The sequence below is a fragment of the Geotrypetes seraphini genome, chromosome 8 (assembly GCF_902459505.1).
Source record: "Geotrypetes seraphini chromosome 8, aGeoSer1.1, whole genome shotgun sequence".
NCBI lineage: Eukaryota > Metazoa > Chordata > Amphibia > Gymnophiona > Dermophiidae > Geotrypetes > Geotrypetes seraphini.
Genome location: NC_047091.1, coordinates 159777823 through 159795846, shown reverse-complemented (window position 1 = coordinate 159795846; position 18024 = coordinate 159777823). Strand labels below are relative to the sequence as shown.

The 18024-nt window shown below is 49.8% G+C and overlaps 1 protein-coding gene across 9 annotated transcripts in view; it reads right to left on the bottom strand.

Moving 5' to 3' along the window:
• CUX2 (cut like homeobox 2) overlaps positions 1 to 18024 on the bottom strand; it is a 552659-nt gene that overhangs the window by 55901 nt on the left and 478734 nt on the right. For 8 of the 9 annotated variants that reach the window (XM_033955398.1, XM_033955397.1, XM_033955392.1 and 5 more), the window contains one exon: positions 16615 to 17247. The exons of the other annotated variant lie outside the window; for it this stretch is intronic. In XM_033955398.1, the coding sequence (XP_033811289.1) occupies positions 16615 to 17247 (633 nt within the window). The remainder of the gene's footprint in view (positions 1 to 16614; positions 17248 to 18024) is intronic. 9 annotated transcript variants of the gene reach the window in all.

Here is an 18024-nt window from a genome sequence, read left to right as displayed (position 1 = left end):
TGGATTTTATTTTTGGTGCTCAAATTTGGGCAAAGTGCTAGGCATGATAAAGAAGGGAATCATGAGTAGATCGGAGAAAGTAATACTGCTGCTTTATAGGGCAATGGTCAGACCACACTTGGAGTACTGCGTCCAACACTGGTCTCCCAACCTAAAGAAGGATATAAAACTGCTGGAGAGGGTGCAGAGACGAGCAACAAAGCTAATAAAAGGCAAGGAGAATTTGGAATACGAGGAACGACTTAAGAAACTGGGATTGTTCTCCCTTGAGAAGAGGAGACTGCGAGGGGATATGATCGAGACTTTCAAAATACTGAAAGGAATTGACAAAATAGAGCAGGAAAAAAACATTCTCCTAGGACAAGCAGGATGAGTCAGCCACATATGGGTGTTGTCCCAACACCTCCCAATTTGCGGATAAGCTCTCCAATAGCTCAGAGAGATTTTTTTTTTTTTTTCTCTCTGAGCACGTGCAGTGCCCGGGCCCCACTGGGCATGCCCGAGCCCTACCCATTTCCCCCTGCTTCCCCCTAATCCCCAGTCTTTAGTTTCCGCCCGTTCCCATCGGTCGGATTTTTCTACAGCTCTCCATTACAACTTTTCTACTCATCAACTTGAAGATGCCTGAATCATCTAAAGAAACAACTGGGATGCAGGAGAAGAATGAACACACTGGATCCTCATGAATTGTGCGCCCACTGATTGGATCCGGCGCTCGAGGTTTCCGTGTGGCTTGCATTGTGCGCACATGTCACCACGTGCACGCAAGCTAAGGAAGAAGGCACTGAGAGACTTCATGAAGAGAAGTGAGGCCTGAGAATCTTCCTCCAGCAGCCATCCTCATCGGAGCGTAGCAGCGGGGGATCCACAGACGAATCCGGTGAGGAGCCTCCAGGACATCCTGGCTCAGTCAACCCCCCCGAATGCAACTTGCCCGGTCGAGAAATCTCTCCCGGAGGTCCTGCATGCTGTCGCTAGCCGCCGGCCCCTGCAGGAAGCCGATAGGAGTCTCACCAGACCGAGAGATCTCTCCAGGAGTTCCTGCATGTTGCTGCTTACAGCCAGCCTCCGCAGGGCATGAAGAGAAGTGAGGCCCGAGAATCTTCCTCCAGCAGCCATCCTCATCAGAATGCAGCAGCGGGGGATCCACATGCTACAGTGGCAAGGAGCCTCCGGGATGCCCTGGCTCAGCTAATCCCCCCGCCTGCACTTGGCCCGGTAGAGAAATATCTCCCGGAGTCCCTGCATGTTGCCGCTTAGAACCAGCCTCTGCAGGGCAGCCGATAGGAGTCTCACCAGACCGAGAGATCTCTCCAGGAATCCCTGCATGTTGCCACTTTCAGCCATCCTCTGCAGGGCAGCCGATAGGAGTCTTGCATGCTGCTGCGTAAATCCACAGCCTCTGCAAGCAACAGATCGGGGCTTTCACCCTCCAGATGGCATGCTGCCGCTTACAGCCAGCCTCTGCAGGGAGCTGATTGGGGGTTCAAAGGTAAGTCCTATCTGCTTGTTTTTGGGAAAACCTCTGATAATCTGTTGCAGCCCCGAGGGCCCTAGCCCCACCCTCCTCCCAATCTGAATTTAAGGAGAAAGAATCTCCCATGCTTCTTTCCCTTGGAGGGGACCTGCAGACCTCTCCCCCCAGTAGGAGACATGCTGCCCCAGAGTTCAGCTTATAAAGGACATGCTGAAAAAAAACAAACAAAAAACAACAACAACTCGATGTTTCTTTCCCTCTTGGGGTCCTGCATAGTCTACAATTCACACCTTTCCCACCCCGCCCCCCTCCCCCTCTCATGTTGGGAACGAGGAGTCTGCCTTTCTCAGCAGGGTGCTGATATCTTCAGAGATGCGGCATGTCAGACCATGCCTCTCCAAAGGTGGGGGTTTGAAACTCCTCAGTCTAAAAAGCTGTTTGCTCTTCATAAAACCTAGGCAGAGTGCTTTTCCAGCTAGCATGAGGGACTCTGTACTATTCATGATTTCTATAGCACTGAAAGGCATATGCAGCGCTGTACAGTTTAATATACAATAGACAGTACAGCAGCAGAAGCCCACTCAAGAGGCATCATCACTCCTCTTTCTCTGCCTCCAGGCACAGTGGGAAACGCAGCCAGGTGCACTGGCTCAGATGAAGGGGTGCATCCTGCCCCTTCTCTGCAGGCTCTCCCCCCCTCTCAAGAAGGAAAGAGAAGGGCGGTGGGGTACATGGAGCCACCCAACCAGTCAAGTGGAGCAGCACATGAACCTGCGAACCACCAGGGGTGGGACCAGCAGCCACAGTTAATCCTCCTGCTGACCCACTCCTCTCTCAGCGGGCTACACTCCCCACTATGTCCCCCTTTAGAGGGAGCCACGCACAACAACATGGCGCGGTTCAGCGGCATGCCATGCACCCAAGCAACGGAGGAACAAGCTACACACCAGCCTCCAGCCACGCCCCGAGTCACCACTCACAAAAATAAATAAATATTTACTAAAAAAAACTCAAAAACCCACAAACGAGGACTCACCCCAAGTCCCTCCAGAAACTCACAGCCTTTCTCAAGATCCACATGGGTGGACAACAAGTACCCAAGACAGAGTATTACAAGGCCTGAACTACCAGTACCAGTACTTCACGCAGGCAGTGGCGATTCCAGTCCACAAGAACCTCCTGGACTGCAGAGACGAGATTTGGCTGACTCCCTCCTCAGGGCAACCAACATCAAGGAGACTGGGATTGAAGTACCAGATCTTTCCAGCCCAGGGATTCGACAACCCGCAGCAGCCATACATGGACATTGCGGTAGCTTAAGAGAAACAGGGCAGCACGACCCCCCCTCTCCAACCCCCGTCAGGGAAGGACCTGAAAAACCCTGATTTCCACGGGGAAAAAGACCTTCGAGGGCGCAATGCTGAGCGCACGAATTGCTGCACTCCAGTTCCAGATGCGGCTTTATCAGGAGGCCAGTGAGAGGAAATAAATAAATAAAATAAAATAGAGACTCCAGCTCACAACTGAGCCAGTCCACACTGGCAGCAGTCGGTGCCCCAGCGCTCGCAACAGTAACATAACTGCTACGCAAACAAGCACCGCCCGAGGGGCAGGGGCATCCAAGGGCAGCCCTCTCCCCAAGACAAAAACAGAACCTTGACCATCCTCCGGCCCAGCAGGATCAGATTGTCTGCGAAGGCTTGGCCCAGGATCACCATCGACCAGTGGGCCCTCAGCAAAATCAAGCAGGGATTCCGAATTCGTCTCCACTCCCCCCCCCCGAGTGGGCGGGGCACCCTCCATCTGACGACCTAACTTTCCTGCAGCAAGGAGAGGACCTGCTTCGGCAGAATCAATAGAGGCGGTGACGAACAGAGGAGATCACCAAGGGGTTTCTACTCCAGGAACCCCCGCGTCACCATGGACAAGGACAACGCTCGTTCCTGGATCTCTGTAAGCTCAACAGATGCATACACAAGGTCCAGATGCACTCTCTGGGTACAGTCTTGGCCCTGTTACAGCCCGAGTATTGGCTAGTATCCCATGCACCCAGCCCACAGGAGGCATCGTCGCTTCTAAAGCCAAGACAGATGCCTCCAGTACAAGGTCCTGCCCCTTGGACTCTCAACGGCTCCAAGAGCGTTCACAAAGTGCGTGGCAGTGGCACATCCTCGCCTTCAAGGGGTGCGCGTCCTATCTTATCTCGACAGCTGGCAGCCCCGTCAACCACCATAACCCTCCTCCAAGAACTGGGGTTCCTCATCAACTACATGAAATCCCACCTGATACCCACCCAGGGGATATCGTTCATCTGGGCAGTCATCGACACCACGCAGACCAAGGCCGTCCTATGGGACTACCAGATCGACGCCATGACATCCCTGGCCCAGTGCATCCCTGCCAGCAGCTCATCGTCAGCACACCAGACTACTTTGTTGTGCAGCACACTAGACTACTCATGTGATCCCTGAAAGGGCACCTCAGACGTCACTGGGACCAGTGTACCCAACCTCTGACCACCCACCTACTGGAGCTCAGGGCCTTAGGGAATGCCCTCGAAACCTTCAAACAGGCAGGGCAGTCCTCACCCAAACAGAAAACCAGGTGGCCTCGCACTATATCAACAAACAGGGAGGGACAGGGTCAACCTCGCTATGCAAGGAAGCTTGCCACATGTGGGAGTTCTCCAACTCCATTCAATGCCCCATCCAGGCAACTTACCTCCTGTGGGAGCAGAACGACCTGGCAGAAAGACTCAGCCACCAGCTGGATCCCGATGAGTGGTGTCTCAACCCAGCGGCGAGGAAGAAGATCTTCAGCACCTGGGGCACACCGAGCATCGATCTGTTTGCAACCGAACCGAACTCTAAATACTCGACCTTCTGCGCAAAGAGATCAACCCATCGCCGTCTCAGCCCCGACGGTCTGTCTGTGAGTTGGAACACCCTAAGTCCTGCAGAAGATTCTTCAGGACAGAGCAACGGTGATCATGATTGCCCTGTTCGGGCTCCTGCAACCATGGTTCCCGTTCCGGCAAGGGATAGCGGTTCACCCACCTCTCCCCGCTCCCGATCAGTGCAGTTCTCATTACACAACGCGGGAACCTTACCCTCCACCATGACCTGCGTTCCTTAGCCCTGACTGCATGGATGATGAGAGGATGAACCTACCACAAGACGTGGAGCACACTCTTATGGCAGCCAGAAGACCTTCAACCAGAAAACGCTATGGGTTGAAAGGGAGAAGGTTCCGCTACCAGTGCACAGACATGCAGCGAGACCCCTACAACTGCCCCATACCGGACATCCTGCAGTACATACTGAGCTTATCTCAGGGGGACCTAAAACCCACTTCCATCAAGGTCCACCTAAGTGCAATCACGGCATACCACGCAGGCCTAGACAGCAAACCAGTGTCGAGGCATCCAGTAATCACAAAATTTCATGAAGGGACTGTCCAATCTGCACCCACCGGTCAAACCACCACCGCCCGGATGGGACCTCAACTTGGTGCCGCATCATCTCACCTCGACCCCTTCAAACCTTTGGGGGAGGCAGATCCCGTATTCCTGGCTGGGAAAACCCTAACCATCGTGTCTACCGACACACTCCCTCATGAGAACAGGGTGGTACCCAGAACCCACCCCCGATTCTTGCCGAAGGCGGCTTCAGCGTGCCTCCTGGCACTCTACATCTCCCCACAGGGAGGCACACTGCCACCTCAGCAACACCTCCTGGACTGTGTGCGGACCCTGACTATGTAGCAGATTAGACAAGCCTCAATTGTTCGTCTCCTACGACCAAAACAGACCAGGACTTCCGGCCACCAAACGCAGGCGCTCGCGCTGGATATAAGAGTGCATCCCCTTCACCTATAGAAAAGCGCAGCATCAACCGCAGGTGGGAGCCAACGCCCACCAGCGCAGAACCATAGCCAACACAACGGCACATCTGCACCACACACCAATAGGGGACATCTGTGATGCAGCCATTTGGTCCTCCATGCACACCTTCTCCAAGCACTACTGCCTCGTCATAGCATTCCATGCTCCAAATGCATTCGGCCGAGCAGTATTGGAAGTGGCTCTTCCCTCCCGGGAGGGACAGCAACCACTAGCACAGCCTTGACAAACACTGATCAAGTAGGGTGTTATAAATATCGACAAACACTGTTCAAGTAGGGTGTTATAGATATTGATTAAGTAGGTCTTCCAGCACTCCTTCCTAGACTGAAGGTGGAATAGGCAAGTATGAACTCTCACATTCAAGTACGATTTGTCACTGTTGACCAGTTGGTTTCTCACTGTTCATTGATTGTCATTGACCAATTTCACTGTTCTGTGAGTTAAGTAGGTCTTCCAGCAATCCTGTCTAGTCTGAATGTGGAATAGGCAAGTATGAATTCTCACATGCAAGTACGAATTGTCACTAATGACCAGTTATGAATTGTCACCGTTGACCAGTTGGTTTTCTCACTGTTCATTGATTGTCATTGACCAGTTTCGCTGTTCTGTGAGTTAAGTAGGTCTTCCAGCACTCCTGTCTAGACTGAAGGTGGAATAGGCAAGTATGAATTCTCACATGCAAGTACGAATGGTCACTGTTGACCAGTTGGTTTCTCACTGTTCATTGATTGTCATTGACCAGTTCATTGTTCTGTGAGTATTATTGCTCAGTTAACACAGCACTTTATCTAAAACCTTGTTTCCACAACTTTACCTGCTTTGCCTGATTACCCTGCCCGGCTCGGCCTCCACAGCCAGGTGAGGGATGCACAAAGCGCTAAGGCGCAGGTCCAGTCGGTACATCCCTCGGCTAGGGAGTCACCCATATGTGGCTGACTCATCCTGCTTGTCCTAGGAGAAAGTGTAGTTACTTACCTGTAACGTAGGTTCTCCGTGGACAGCAGGATAGTCAGCCACACAACCCACCCGCCTCCCCAAACGGCCGACCCGGCCACAGCTAGGAACATCCTGGGGATTAGGGGGAAGCAGGGGGAAATGGGTAGGGCTCGGGCATGCCCAGTGGGGCCCGGAACCTGCACGTGCTCAGAGAAAAAAAAAAAAAAAAAAAAATCTCTCTGAGCTATTGGAGAGCTTATCCGCAAATTGGGAGGTGTTGGGACAACACCCATATGTGGCTGACTATCCTGCTGTCCACGGAGAACCTACGTTACAGGTAAGTAACTACACTTTATTTACAATGTCCAATGTGACACGGACAAGAGGTCATGGACTGAAGCTAAGGGGGGACAAGTCCAGGACAAATATCAGGAAGTTCTGCTTCATGCAACGAGTGGTGGCCACCTGGGATGCTCTCCCAGAAGAGGTAATTGCGGAATCCACCGTTCCAGGATTTAAGGGTAAGTTAGATGTACACCTCCTTATGAGTGGCATAAGGTGACATAGGTAAGGGTAAGCTAGATGCACATCTCCTTATGAGAAGCTTAAAGTGATATGGGGACTGAAACTATGCCAAGGTACACCTGGCGGGGCCTCCGCGTGTACGGATCACCAGACTTGATGGACCCAGGGTCTGTTCCGGAGATGGCACTTCTTATGTTCTTATTTATTCAATCTAGTGTAGCGAGGGTAGAAGTTGCCTGGGGAGCTGGCGCCCCCCCATACCCTCTTCTCTCCCTCCGCTCTTTCTGTGCCAAGTCCCGTCCCCCCCTCCTTCCGTACTTGCGCTGGCTTTCCCTCTGATGTCACTTCCTGGCCCCGCAACCCAGAAGTGATTTCAGAGGAAGTCAGGCAGGCGCAAGCAGCAGGCTAGAGTGGCTGCACACGCTGGTGAAGATTTTAAAGGGGTGCAGGGGGCGGGAAAGGGAGGGAACGAGCGTGGCTTGGCGAGGACAAAGAGGTGCTGGCACCCCCACCAAAATGGCCGCCCCCTTGCTCCTCCCCCTTACTATGCCACTGCCTATATGTGTAAAAATACGGTAGATCTTGGATTTTTAAGAATACCAGACCACAAAGCTAAATTAGCGCATTCTATCTCGCCTGCTCCCCTCTCTAGAAGCACTTCAGGGTTATGCAGCTACAAGGCAAGTCTCAACTCGCAGCAATCCTTGTGGATGCTTAAAGTATTTGTGCATGGTTTCTCCTCAGTGGTGCCATCATGCAAATTGCAGGATAAATCCCATTTCCACAGGCATGGAGAAAAAGCCGTACCGTAAAGAAGGGGAGACTTTGGGCCATTGTAAGCACTGTTCTAACAGCACAGTCCAGCTGTGGCAATGGAACACATCAATTGCAAAGAATATTTTAGCATTTTAAGATGCTCAGTTTTGTAGGCATTCAAAAATATATATTCAATAAGCAAAATCCACACGCCTTACTGTCTGTTCAAATTGAAAGCCAGGAAGCCAAATCGGAGAACACAAATTACATTTTTTTTTTATTGCTGGAAAATGAAATTCATTTAATTTTCTCAGCAATAAAGAAAAAAATAAGTTGCATGGTGTATTGGTAATCTTTTGAGGTACATTGTAGAGCGTTAGAGAATTTCACACAATATAAACAATTATATACCCTCTAGAAATACTTATACAAGGGTCTGCTGCGTCCAGAAACAGATAAACACCTTGTGGGTGTCCACTTCTCTTACAACTCTTAAGAAAACCCACCCAGGGTTACCAGTATAACATAGTACAAAGATTAAAAAAAAAATTATAAAAAAGTAACAATAAATAATACAAACCACTGTTACAAAAGACATATGAAATGGGCCGACAGAGAGTATAGTGACAATTCCACAAACTAATGCCTGATTTTAGGCCCCACAAAGAGGCATTTTTAATGCCATTATAGACCAATACCACACGGGCGCATCAAAAGGTAGGCATGCCCACTTACGACTAGTCAATGGTTGGCGCAAGCGTACTTCGGTGCACCATACAATGCGCACAACTGACAGCATTAGAACATAAGAATAGCCTTACTGGGTCAGACCAATGGTCCATCAAGCCCAGTAGCCCGTTCTCACGGTGGCCAATCCAGGTCACTAGCACCTGGCCAAAACCCAAAGAGTAGAAACATTCCATTCAGAATCCTAAAGAATAGCAAGGTTCCGGAATCCCAAAGAGTAACAAAAGATTCTGGAACCCCAAAGAGTACTAAGATTCCATGCTACCGATCCAGGGCATGCAGTGGCTTCCCCCGTGTCTTTCTCAATAACAGACCATGGACTTTTCCTCCAGGAACTTGTCCAAACCTTTCTTAAAACCAGCTACGCTATCCGCTGTTACCACAACCTCTGGCAACACGTTCCAGAGCTTAACTATTCTCTGAGTGAAAACAAAATGTCGTCCTATTGGTTTTAAAAGTATTTCCCTGTAACTTCATCGAGTGTCTCCTAGTCTTTGTAATTTTTGACGGAGTGAAAAATCGATCCACTTGTACCCGTTCTACTCCACTCAGGGTTTTGCAGACTAGAGAATGACACGGTGAAAAAATTGGTCCCCGTCACCGCCCCGTCCCCGTCTCACCATCCTCTGCACCGCCCCGTCACCGCCATTCCCTTCACCGCCCCCGCCACTGCCACCCCATTCACCGCCCCGTCACCGCCACTGCAACCCCATTCACCGCCCCGTCACCGTCACCGCTGCATACATAAAAGCCTCAAACGGGTACGATTTTATATATTTTTCTTTATTTACGTATAAAGGAAACATTCTTTAAAACTTTAAAACTTAGTTAAATATTAGTTAATAACTATACAAAAACAAACACGACATGTACTTTTAATGCTTACAATGTTAGCCTACATGGTAAGTAGACGCGGCCGCTGTACCTAATCGCGGCAAAGATCTCCCTGCCGTGATTAGCATAGTGACCACGGCTACGGCTGCAAGTCTCCCCTCCCCCCAGCGATCACGACAGGAGGGCACCCAACCCCTCCTGTATGCTTCTCCTCTGATCCTCCTTCCCTCAACCAAGCATCTCTCTCTCTCCCTCCATGAGTCCAACTTTTCACTCTCTGCGCTCTCCCCCTTCCCCAGTGTAACATTTCTCCTTCCCTCCTCCCCATCCATCTTGCCCTCTCCATGAGTCCAACACTTTCTGCCTCCTGCACACTTTCTCTCTCTGTCCTTGCCTCTTCCCTCAGTGGTATCCCTCCTTCGCACCCCACAACCCAACATGCTCTCTCCCCATGCACCATCTCACCTTCCCCTCCAGTGTGTAGCACCTTTCCTTTCCCTCCTTTTCTGCCAGGTTCAGCAGTACCTCTTCTCCCTTCCTTTTACTTCCCCCTTGTACAGCAGTACCCCTTCTCCCTTCCCTGTTCCCATTGTCCAGCAGTACCCCTTCCCTCCTGTCCAACAGTATCCTTTCTCCCTTCCTTCTTCCCCTCCTCCCCTTGTCCAGCAGTACCTGGTGTACACTGGGCAGGAAGAGAAGCTCCGGCATCAGCGTCAGCTGACTAGCAACTTCCTGTAGCTGCATCTTTTGCTGGGACTCCTGTCTTCGTGTATCCGGCAGATATGCGAAGGCAGGTGTCCCATACGATGGGGGGTTGCTAGTCAGCTGACGCCGGAGATTCTCTTCTTTCCCAGTGTGCAAGATTGCGCCAGCGTCAGCTGATTTGCAACTGCCTGCTGCCGTCGCGTATGCCGGGACTTCTGCCTTCGCGTATCCGGCAGATACACGAAGGCAGGAGTCCCAGCATACGCGACGGCAGCAGGCAGTTGCTCAGATTTCGGGATCAGGTTGCCCAGTTGCAGTTGCCCAGATTGTGAGTTCGGGTACTAGACTGTGTATTCCTGTAGACCCCCCCCAACGGCCCTCCCGACAATCGCAGCAGAAGGGTACCCAACCCCTCCTGCTGGACCCCCCCCCAACGAACCCTCCCACCCCGGAACCCCCTTAGTCTTACTTTCCAAGTTGGACCGGACGGCTCCTCACACGTATGGCCAGCAGGCTTGCCTCCGTCCAAATGAGGCGGGCCCGCCCCTACCCTGCCCAACCCACAGGATCCTAGGGCCTGATTGGTCTAGGCACCTAAAGCCACTCCCGCTATAGGAGGGGCCTTAGGTGCTTGGGCCAATCAGGCCCTAGGATCCTGTGGGTTAGGCAGGGGAGGGGAGGGGCGGGCCCGCCTCATTTGGACGGAGGCAGGCCTGCTGGCCAGACGAGCGAGGAGCTGTCCGGTCCAACTTGGAAAGTAAGACTAAGGGTGGTGTTTCGGGATGGCGGGGTTTGTTGGGGGAGGGTCCGGCAGGAGGGGTTGGGCACCCTCCTATTGGCGATATAGGGGGCCGTTGGGGGGGCCGGCAGGAGGGGTTGGGCACCCTCCTATCAGTGATCATAGGGGGGCTGTTGGGGAGCTGGCAGGAGGGGTTGGATATCCTCCTGCCGCGATCGTTGGGGAGGGCTGGTTCTGTCGGCATGAAGGGCTGAGCACCTTCCTGCCGGCGATCGTCGGGGGGGGGGCGGGTTCTATTGGCAGGAAGGGTTGATCTGACAAATGCAAGTTGGATCGAGAGTAAATGCGGCAACGTGCGAGTTGGATCGAAAGTTGGAGGAGACAGACAACATGGCGGAGACATCTAACACCCGGTCACGAACACGGTGAAACACAGGTAAATAGCGGTTCCTAGAAGGGGGGACATTGGCCTGCGGGGACAAATCTATTCACCGTTTTTGCGGGCGGTGAAAGGATTTGTCCCCGCGTCTGCGGCGATTTGCTAATGAGGTCACCATAACCCGCAGCCAAACCGCAGCCACGCAGCGGTTCGCTGCGGGGATCGCTCCCCGTGTCATTCTCTATTGCAGACTTCAATCCTATCTCCCCTCAGCCGTCTCTTTTCCAAGCTGAAGAGCCCTAACCATTTCAGTCTTTCCTCATACGAGAGGAGCTCCATCCCCTTTATCATCTTGGTCGATCTTCTTTGAACCTTTTCTAGTGCCACTATATCTGCGCAACATGCCTGTGCTCCGCCCACACATACGCCCCCCTGACAGAAGCGTCCTAAGCAATTTCTGCTCATTGTTTATAGAATTGCACTTAGCATTTACACACATAAATTGTAAGTCTCTCTCCAACTTTGATATCCCAAGTCCTCAAAAATCTCTTCATATCTGGCTTCCCTAGTCCTCTAATTATTCTTCAGTCTTCGACCTCTAACCCTTTATTGTAGTTCCTTCCTATTACATCTCCTGTAAACCGTGCCGAGCTCTACGAACGTGGAGAAGATGCGGTACACAAACCTAAGGATTAGATTAGATTAGATAACTTCTGCTTATTGAAGCTGGTCTTGCGAGCAAAAGCTACTATTCTATAAACAGAGTGTTCTATTGGCACCTAATTTTGGCGCCTGCTTATAGAATTGCCTGTCACGGTTTTTATGCATGTACTCCTTATAGGGGAAATTTTCATATACAGTCTGTGTGGTTGCTAAGTGAAGGGCCACTACTCGGACTGGAGGAAGGTCACGAGTGGGGTTCCGCAGGGTGCTCGGGCCGCTGCTATTTAATATATTCATAAATGATCTAGAAACAGGGACGAAGTGCAAAATAATAAAATTTGCAGACGACACCAAACTATTTAGTGGAGCTCGGACTAAAGAGGACTACGAAGAATTGCAAAGGGACTTGAACAAACTAGGGGAATGGGTGACGAGATGGCAGATGAAGTTCAACGTTGAGAAATGTAAAGTATTACATGTGGGAAACAGAAACCTGAGGTACAACTATACGATGGGAGGGATGTTAGTGAATGAGAGTACCCAAGAAAGGGACTTGGGGGTAATGGTGGACATGACAATGAAGCCGTTGGCACAGTGCGCAGCGGCCGCTAAGAAGGCAAACAGAATGCTAGGCATAATCAAGAAGGGTATTACAACCAGAACGAAAGAAGTTATCGTGCCATTGTATCGGGCGATGCTGCGTCCACATCTGGAGTACTGCGTCCAATATTGGTCGCCGTACCTTAAGAAGGACATGGCGTTACTCAAGAGGGTTCAGAGGAGAGCGACGCGTCTGATAAAGGGGATGGAAAACCTTTCATACGCTGAGAGATTGGAGAAACTGGGTCTCTTTTCCCTGGAGAAGAGGAGACTTAGAGGGGATATGATAGAGACTTACAAGATCATGAAAGGCATAGAGAGAGTAGAGAGGGACAGATTCTTCAAACTTTCAAAAAATAAAAGAACAAGAGGGCATTCGGAAAAGCTGAAAGGGGACAGATTCAAAACGAATGCTAGGAAGTTCTTCTTTACCCAACGAGTGGTGGACACCTGGAATGCGCTTCCAGAGGGCGTAATAGGGCAGAGTACGGTACTGGGGTTCAAGAAAGGATTGGACAATTTCCTGCTGGAAAAGGGGATAGAGGGGTATAGATAGAGGATTACTGCACAGGTCCTGGACCTGTTGGGCCGCCGTGTGAGCGGACTGCTGGGCGCGATGGACCTCAGGGTCTGACCCAGCAGAGGCATTGCTTATGTTCTTAAGTATCTGGACTCTTTTCCATGTGTGCGCACCAGTGGTGCAGCCAGCGGGGCCCCCACCCCACCACTCTGGGCTCGGGCCCTCTCCAAAATTGTGGCAGCTAATACGTGGCTGGTAGGGGTGCTTCAAGCCTCACCATTCAAAGCGTTTCACAGCTGGAGCTCTGCCCGTGCTGCTTAAGAAGCAGGAAGTCAGCAGAGTGTTCCAGATGCTGATGTCAGCACTTTTGCATTTAAACTGAGCATGTGCAGAAGTGCCGATGTCAGAGGCTGGAGTGCCCTGCTTGTTTTCCTGCTTCTCAGACAGCAAGTGCAGGGCTCCAGAGGTTAAACTGGTTGGTGGGGCTAAGAGCTAGGGGAGGGGGTGAGGCAACAGCATTATTATTACTGCCTAAGTGGTTTACATTCAGGTGCTCAGGCATTTTTCCCTGCCCTGGTGGGCTCACAATCTATCTAATGTACCTGGGACAATGGGGGATTGAGTGACTTGCCCAGGATCACAAGGAGCAGTGTGGGATTTGAACCCCAGCCTCATCAGTGGAGGGGGGGGGGGCTGAGAGGAAATGCTTGACCTCTCCCCAAAATCAGGTTCTGACTATGTCTCTGATATGCACAGTAGAGAATGACACAGGGACAAATTTTTCCCGTCCCCGCAGGAAATCATTTTTCCGTCCCATCCCGGATAGTTCTTTTCCCGTCCCTGCCCCACTCACGCAAGCTCTGCCCTCATTTGCACAAGCCTCAAACCCTTTAAAATCATAAGTGTTTGAGGCTTGTGAAGTTAAGGCAAAGCTTACAGAAATGGGACAGGGACAACGACAAAACTCACGGGGACGGGACAGAGAATTTGAGTTCCTGCGGGGACAGGGAAAAATTTGTTCCTATGCCATTCTCTAATGCACAGCTCATTTTATCATTCAGCTTTTTATTGTCGACAGCATACGAACGGTACAATATAGGTTTCAAAGCAGTGGTGTCAACCTTATGAACCCTCCAACAAATCAATCAACTGTAACCACCAGGTGGGCTCCTCGAGCCAAATCCAAAAGCCTTTCTCATTCACCTGCCATTTTAATTGGAGTGGAATGTAGCCCTGTCGTCTTATTGTTATCCATTTCCTTGTTATTAACCGAGACAGACAGAATTTAGCTTGTTTTACTCATTTGGTCTCATAATTCATCCCTCACTTCCCCCAAATTCTTGCCTCTGGTAGCTCATATGTTCCCATATTTTATAAAACAACCCATTTCTGAACGGCTTTTATTGCAGCTGTCCTGAATATCACAGATAAGTAATCCAATAACATGGTTCTTCATTCTGCAAAAAACTGGTGGGGGTGGGGGGGGGGGGGGGAGACATAGAGGGGACTTTGCTGTCATAAAAAGGTTTGCTCATCGGAAATTTATGATATTTTTCTTAACATATCAATCCTTCCGAGTCACTCAGAATACAAAATGCTGCTGACATTTCGGATCATTTTTAAAGAGAAACTATTTTAAAGAGAAAATTAGCAACTCAAAGTAGGCATATTAAAAGTACCCAAATGGTTTGCAGCTGTTCACTGGCAAAGGTGGCACAAGCAGAGGAGAGGGGAGGAGTGTAAACATGCAAATTTTTCCCGTCCCCGTGGGAACTCATTTTCCTGTCCCATCCCCGCGAGTTCTTTTCCTGTCCCTGCCCCATTCCTGCAAGCTCCGTCCTCATCTGCACAAGCCTCAAACCCTTTAAAATCATCAAGTGTTCAAGGCTTGTGTAATTAAGGCAGAGCTTACAGGAACGGGATGGGGACAGCCACAAAACCTGCGGGGACGGGGAAATTGAGTTCCTGCAGGGACGGGGGAAAAATTTGTCCCCGTGTCATTCTCTAATGCAGTATCTCTCAAACTATTTTAGCTCCGGCACACTAAGTGGAATAAATGTTTTTCGTGACACATTATAATTGAAATTATAAAATTGCAAAACCAAAAAATAATTAAATTTAAAGTTCTTTAACCCCCTCCTTTACTATCACATAGTGTGGGTTTTAGCACCGGCAGCAGCGGTAAATGCTCCGACACTCATAGGAATTCTATGAGCATCGGAGCAGTAACTGCCGCTGCCGGCGCTAAAATCCACGCTGCACGTTAGTAAAAGAGGGGGTACGTTATGTAGGGATAATTGTAACATCGGTGAAACTAAAGTAGATAGAATAGAATTGCTAATCAATGCGATGGATGTGCTTGTTTTTGAGTCCAAATTAACTCGAAATGCGGCTCGATAATCAACAAGCAAGCACGCATTTCATCGTTCACCTTCAGTTGTTCTCTTTTTTAAAATTTACTTTCTGTCCGAGCTGAAAATCTAAATTCGCAACGATAAGAAGATCCAAATGGTAACAAAGCCTTGATTGGTCCTTGAAAACTAACGGCAATAAAGCAATCGTGTCAAAGAATGATGCTTGTCTGGACTCGTAACACCGACAGACTCTTGCGTACATGTCATCTATTCTAGTGTATACCTACGAAGGGGATTTTTTTAAAAAATAAAGTAAAATTCCGGAATCTCTCGTGGCACAGACGGAATCTCTTTGGGGCACACCACTGTGCCGTGGCACACAGTTTGAGAGACGCTGTTCTAACGTATCCTTTTGAAAATCCCAAGAGCCTATATAGATTCCCTACCTCAAACTAAACAACTCCTCCAGAAATGCCTTTTTAAAAACTCAGCTAAAAAGTGTGTGGGTGTGACCCAAGCTTGAATATACTTTTAGCTGGGCAATTTTCAGACTGCCCAGTTTACACAGGTAAATAGTTCTGAAAACTGCCCGTCTAAATCTCCGATTCCTGCTTATGCTTCATGCTAGAGAATGACACGGTGACAAAATTCATCACCGTTCCCGTCCCCGCGGATAACCGCGGGAAACCATCTTCAAGTCATTCTTTAAGGAAAGAGGGAAGAATCAGAGTATGAATGGCCACAACCACTGACCCGCAAGCTTTGCTTTGAAGAATGCTGGTGTAGAAGGACTGAGGTTGAAACAGACACTACAGAATGACAGTCTCTGGTATCCAGAGCAGATATTGTGATGTCATAATGCCTCATTCCACCAGTGCCTAAGAGCCAATCACATCAGTGATGTCACAATGGCTTCATTATCCTTGGCTCACATAAGAATCAGAGTATGAATGGTCACAACCACTGACCCTCAAGCTTTGCTTTGAAGAATGCTGATGTAGAAGGACTGAGGTTGAAATAGACACTAGAAAATGACATGGGATTATTTCCTGCGGTTATCCGCGGGGACGGGGACGGTGATGAATTTTGTCACCGTGTCATTCTCTACTTCATGCCTCCACCCCTTGGTCACTTGATCAGCTGTCTTGATCAATGATGTCATCTTAAGTTATCCTTTGTACATTTCAAAAGAAGTTTCAGTTACCTTCTCTGTTCAGTTTTAACATCTAAAGGAAGCAAGCAAACCCATTAGCCACAGAATATTTTCAAACGTTTCATTCTGAGGATCTGTGAAAGGAGTGTCAGCATGTACCCAGTGACAATCCTTTACAATCAAGAATACAGATAAAAGAAGACAGTCTGGAAATATTTTAAATACATCAGCCTGACTGAAGAGAATATAAAGTTACATCAACTGCATGGTGTTCCGAGGGGCTAATCTGTGTGGGGGAGGGGAGAACAGCTGTGTCGCTTACCTCGCTGCCGGACCTGGATGGTTCTCAGAGCCAGGACGTTTTGCTCATCGGACAAAAATTGTTTCATTTTAATGAACGGCTCTTTCCCTTTCACCGTCAGCTTGCGCCAGGGTTTGGGCCTGGCAAGGATTTCGCTGACAGACCCCTGCGAGAGCCCCAGGACGTAGTGCCCAAACACGCGTTGACCGATATTGTGCTTCAGCAGCTGCTCTTTGACCTGGAACGCAATCTCGGAAGTGTCTAGCTGCTCTTCGTCCACGGAGCCGGAGCTGCTCCCTTCCGACTGATCACTCGGCGGACTCAAGTCATGACTGCGGGCAGACAGCAGGTTTGCTTTGGCAGTGTAAAACGTCGCTGGGAAAGCCAAGAGGCTGTTGTTTTCGCTCTTGTACACAGGTGGCATCATTTGTTTTGGAAGCAACGTGTCCACTGCCATCCTTTCGCTGGCACTGGCATTTGGATAAGGAGACAGGGAAAAGGGCCTTTGTGCTTCTTGTCCAATGGCAGACCCCATCAGTTTCTGAATGGAGCCAGGGGAGGAGGGCTCCTCTCCAAGAACAGGAGGGTGTGATGTCCGCTGAGGGGAGGAATAGGACTGCTCTGTGCCCACCGATACATCTTCCGAATGATCCTCTAGAAATCAAATGAAAAATAAAAGAACTATAGGCAGAAGGACAACACTACCTGTTCAGCACACCTCATTTAATAAAACCCACTTAATCTTCCGTACAGTAACAAGCTCTTTCGGCGAGTTTGATTGTGCAGATGGAGTAGCAACAGCTCATTATCTGCTTTGGAAATACTCGTGTTAGATTGAAAAAAAAAAAAAAAAGATTTCTGGGAAGTCGTGGTATATTTCAGCACCCAGCTCAATACTCCAGGCAGTGGCATAAATTTCACTCAAATAGGCCCTGCGTGCAGAGGGCCCCAAGGGTCCAATGCAGCCGCTCCCAGATCTTTCATTCCTACTTTGGGGGCCCTCTCAATTGCTTGGGGGCCCTTCATTTGAACTTCTGCCACAAATCGCTTTACAACAGCCTCACCATACTCTTCAAACCAGTTTAAAATAAGGCTTTCAGACTGGGGAGCATACATGCATACGTTGCACCCGAGAATTAGGGGGCACATTTTGAATCAGACAGGAGATCCCCTGTTCTCTGTGTCCTAAGCCCTTGAGATTTTGTTAAAATAAATGGGTTGGTTTTTTTTTTTCTTTTTCTCTCTTTCTCTACCTTCGTCTTCAGCTCCACACAATAGTCCCTTGTTGCCCTTTGGATTTTCTCTCACCCTTCCTGGGATTTGAGATGGGGGGGGTTGATTGGTTGGATTTGTTTTGAGGGGGCCCTGTTTTATGCAGGGGTGGGGGAGGAGGTGGGGGGGGAAGTTGTCGGAGCTGGTCGGGAAGGATGG